The 4,887-nt window shown below is 47.5% G+C and overlaps 1 protein-coding gene across 3 annotated transcripts in view; it reads left to right on the forward strand.

The window, feature by feature from the left end:
- The window catches only part of Slc25a37 (solute carrier family 25 (mitochondrial iron transporter), member 37), a 41,523-nt gene that overhangs the window by 30,456 nt on the left and 6,180 nt on the right, over positions 1-4,887 (forward strand). For all 3 annotated transcript variants that reach the window (XM_005373702.2, XM_013514005.1, XM_013514004.1), the window contains exons 2-3: positions 1,990-2,218; positions 4,173-4,229. In XM_005373702.2, coding sequence (XP_005373759.1) covers positions 1,990-2,218; positions 4,173-4,229 — 286 coding nt within the window. The remainder of the gene's footprint in view (positions 1-1,989; positions 2,219-4,172; positions 4,230-4,887) is intronic.

Below are 4,887 nucleotides of genomic sequence, written 5' to 3' on the forward strand. Positions count from 1 at the left end.
GACCTCAGTGTGAATCTTATCTAACAAATACCTTTACAGACTCCTCTGAACTAATGTCTGATCGAGTATCTGGGTGCCATGGCCTAGCCGGATTGAAACACGAAATAACCTTCCTACCCGCTCAAGCGCTTTCACACCTGAGTGCTACGCGAGGGTAACAGAGATCTTAAACTAGGCCCCTGCCTCAGGTAACAAGACTTTGTACAGGAAGACATTAAGAACAAGACCTTTTAAAGCCTGTGTGGCGGGCACTTCTGTCATCCTAGCACTTGGGAGGCTGAGGCAAGAAGATCACTGTGAATTCCAGGCCGGCCTGAGCTACGTGGAGAGACACTGTCTCAAACAACAAAACACAAGACCTTTCTATTCTTTCATACTTTTACGTTTAGGTGTTAACTTGTAAAAACAAAATGTGAAAAGTATTTAGGGGTGATGCGTGGGTAAGGGCCAAAGGATTTGGGAAGTTTCCTAGTAGGGCCTGAACAGGAGCTTTCGGAATATAGAGGGCTGAGGTTTGTGAGGTTGCAAAAGACTCGTCTCCACATCAGCAGGTGCAAGCAGCCCGGATGGAAGATATTTGAAAAGATAATTGGTGTCTGTACCAAGCATATACAAATTTCTATTTCTTGTCATTATTCCCTAAATAATACAGTATTGCATCTATTTACAAAGCATTTTCATTAGATTAGGTATTATAAGTGGTCTAGAGATGATTTAAAGTAGTGGTCTCTATCTTAGTTTTCTCTTGTTGCTGAGACAAAATACCCCATACCCAAAGTGAAAGAGGGAAGAGTTTATTCAGCTCACAGTTTGTAGAGGTTTCAGTCCATAGTCAGCTAGTTCCAAAGCAACCTGGCCACCAGGGTCACACAGAACAGAACCAATTCGTGGCAAGCAGAAGTCAGCAAAAGCGAGCAAGGAAGAGGAAAGCCAAGCCTCTTTCTGTCCCTTATATTGCATCTGGGCTACTGGGATTAGGGCAATGCTAAACCAGTCAGTGGACTGATGTAGTACTCACCCTTCATCTTAGCACCCTTAATCCTAGCATTGCACCATGAATCAGTCACACACTCTAGAGCCAACTACCTCTGCAAAAGCCCCACCTATAACTGAATGAGGCTTTGGAGGAACATCCAGACACAAACCACAGCAGGCTGCAACCTTTTTGGCACCAGGAGCCAGTTTCATGGAAAAAAGACATCCATTTTCCCATGGATTGGGATGAGGGAAGATTATTTTTTTCTTTGTAGTTTCTTTTTTTATGAGTGTATGTTCTGTGATACCTCATAATTACATTCCCTAGTGCTGCATCAGTGCCTCAGCTTTACCTCATTAGGTTCTCATAAGGAGCAACGAGAACCTGTGTATGCACAGTTCATGTATGAGCATCTAATGTGGCCTCCGATCTGACAGCAGGGAGAGCTCAGGCAGGAAGCTGAGCGATGAGGGGCAGCTGTAAATACAGATACAGTCTCTCTTTTCTCTTGCTTGTTCCTGCTGTGTGGCTTGGGAGCAGGGGTGGGGACTACTGATTTAAAGAATACGAGAGGTTGTACATAGGCTAGACGCAAACACTATGCCGTTGTATATGAAGGCTTTTGGGTATGCCAGGAGTCCTGGGACCAATCCTGTGTAGACACTGAGGGACAACCGCTCCTCTTTACCCAGGACACCACGTTTCCTGTTTTCACATGCATTGTTTCATTGCTGCTTGCAACAAACATGTTTTTCAATCAAAGGTCCTCAGACCCAGCAAGGATGAGGGATTCATCAAGACACAGCTCGCCGCTAGCAGGGCATGGCAGGGTCTTGTACCGCTATCTTGTTCCCTGAATCCTTGTTCTTCCCGTTACTGGGCAGAATGAAATCTGTGCACGCGAGGGGAGGGGACCAGGGTAGGATGGAGAGAATAACTATATTTTCTTGACCAAGGAAGCCTTTTTTCCATCCTTACTAGCTCTTACTTCCTGTTTTCTCACTCTCCCACAGACACGAATGCAGAGTTTGACTCCGGATCCCAAAGCCCGGTACACGAGCATCTACGGAGCCCTCAAGAAAATCATGCGGACTGAAGGCTTCTGGAGGCCACTGCGGGGTATCAACGTGATGATCATGGGGGCGGGCCCGGCCCACGCCATGTATTTTGCCTGCTATGAAAACATGAAAAGGACTTTAAATGACGTTTTCCATCACCAAGGAAACAGCCACCTAGCCAATGGTATTTTGAAAGCATTTGTCTGGAGTTAGAAAGTTCTCTTCTTCGACACATCCCCCCGGGGCCTTCTTCCCCGTGACCCAGCAGCCTTCGTCTTCGGCAGCTTGCTCACGATAAAGGAACTCTGGGGTCGTGTGCGCACACCCACCCAGACACACAGGCTCGCGCGCGTGCACACATACACACGCCTTCCCGTCCCCTGCCCGCGCTCTCTGAGCCTGGGGGGCTTCCGTGGCAGAGGTGTTTCAGTTCTCCCTGTTGTGGGGCTTTTTTGGTTGTTGTTATTTTTTAAAAAAAAAAACATTCAAAAACCGTTAATGATCAGTTCTAGGAAACATCCCGAATAGAAACCCAACTTTTGAATGCTGGATTCAAAAAAAAAAAAGTTATCTGGACAGCTTCTTTGAGACTATTTAAAAACTGGTACAACAGGTCTCTACAACGCCAAGATCTAACTAAGCTTTAAAAGGTCAAGAAGTTTTATGGCTGACAAAGGACTTGCGCCACTGCGGAAGGCCTTTTCCACTTTCAGCTTCAGGAGATTTGGGGGTTTTGCCTCCCGTCCTCTTCCGTGTGTCTGAGCCGCAATTCTCTGCACCGAGGGCTACAGTAGCTTTGTGTGGTTGATGTGAGGGAGAGAGGCGGTGGGGGCGCTGCGTGTTGGGGGGCAGCTCTCACATAAGTCTCAGGGTACTGGGCCGGGGTGGGCGTCCTCTGCTCCTGTCTCACGGGGTTGGCTTTGATTGTGTTTTGTTTGGGTGTAGAATGGGAATATGGATAGCAATATAAAGCATACTTATTTTGACAGAATGCATTCTTCAACAGTGGAGAGCTGGATGAAACCAGCAATCTCCTGTTCCCTTTTTTGTTGTACTCACAGAACCATAAAGATCCCGCCATCAGCAGCTTTAGTAGCAAGTGCGCCTGGCTGCTTTGCAGATATTTCTCTGGCTTTTAAACAGCTGGCCACCTGCTACATTTATTGAGACGATCACTAAGAGCTATGCCTGGATGATGCCCGGAGCCCATGACATCGGGGCTCTCCTCCTGCCCAGGCCGCCGTAGGTAATGGTGTAGCTCCTTGCTACACCAGTTTACGCCCGGGTTGGCCCGGTGCTGTCCTGCAGCACTGTGGCGTGGGCTGTGGTTGACCTTTGACCTTCCTGGGAATAATTACAAGTATGTGTGCAGGGGGCAGAGGAGCTATTATGTGCATTTCTAAAGGGTTAACCTATTCTGTTCCTTGTCCCTCCTACCTTCCAAGGTTAATTTTAATCACCAGGCAGCGTCACCCCAAAGGGAGGAAATGCAAAGCCAAAAGCAAGATTCCAGGCCCCATTCAGGCTTTCAAAGCACCTAGTTCTTGAAGCCAGGCCTGAGGAAAGCCTTCGAGGGGCCACCACCCACGAAACCAATCCGGGCTTCCCAAACTTACCCTGTAAATCTGCCAGACGCCAAGCTTCCGCCAAGCTTCAGGTCCCACTCTTCTGTTACCCATTTCAATGAAAATGCCTGGATTTGTATAACAAATTAAAGGTTTCTCTTTCGTGCCACCCCCATTACACCCCCTTTGCTTGAAGGCATAGTGAGCTGACCTTTAGACCAAGGTGAGGGACAAGAATGAAAAATCTAGACAGTAGAGAAAGCCAGGAAGTGTGATTTCTGGGTGTCCTCAAATGTTAGCAGTCTTCTCCTAGTGCTGACAACGAGAAAGAAAACCAGATGTCTGCAGGATTCAAACGTGGGTAACCGTACCTCTGTCAGCCTCCCTGGTTCTGCTCAGTGCTTCCACACTCATGTCAGGGTTTGAAGCATCAGGGCTCCGTCTGAGTGGAGCTCTCGCTAGTTATTCTGGTCCTCAGAAAGCCCAGCCCAGATTTCATCTGACCTTAGGTTCCTGGGAACTTCCTCAGAACACCCCACGGCAGAGGGTAATTTTCTGGAGTTTGTTTTGCAGGGATAGCTGGGAGTATGGCCACCCTGCTCCACGATGCGGTAATGAACCCGGCAGAAGGTAATGTTCTGTGGTTCCAGGGAGGGACAGTAGGGGACATGCCGAGGGGCTGGAGTGGGGGCAGAAGGTGGGCAAGGGGCTTCTGGACCCCATCAGAGCTAAACAGGAAGTATGGCCCCCAGACCTGCAGGATCCCAGGAGGCAGTTGAAATGCTGGTTCTTGGACCCTTCCTGCCCCTAGGACCACGGACGCAGGGTCTCCTTGGAAGACCCTGGGGACCTGCTGGAGCTCTCCTGTGACTTTTTTTTTTTTGCAAGCTTGTCACTGTTCCAAAACCTGTGGGTGCACATGTGTGTACTCACACACATACACATCTGGCCCTGGTTAACCTTGATCAACCCTAGACAAATTTGGGGGGAGCCTGTCAGAAGCCAATTATTAGGGCTGTGTCCACTTTATTTTTTCAAAAAGCTGAAATGATGATGGAAAATTTCAAGCATAGGCGAATGTAGAGAGAACAGTGTTAGAAACCCCTGTGTATCCCTTACCTTGCTTCACAAGCTAACACATGGCCATTTTGCTTTGCTATCTTTTTCCTTTTAACTTTTTCTTCTCTGCCCTTTTTTTGAAATATCTTTTTTTATTATTATTTTAAAGAGAATAGTAAAAAAAAAAAAAAACAGTAGCAAAATACAAACAAAACGAAACAAAGGACAT

This window comes from Chinchilla lanigera, unplaced genomic scaffold, assembly GCF_000276665.1.
Source record: "Chinchilla lanigera isolate Chin_1 unplaced genomic scaffold, ChiLan1.0 scaffold00002, whole genome shotgun sequence".
NCBI classification, from domain to species: Eukaryota; Metazoa; Chordata; class Mammalia; order Rodentia; family Chinchillidae; genus Chinchilla; species Chinchilla lanigera.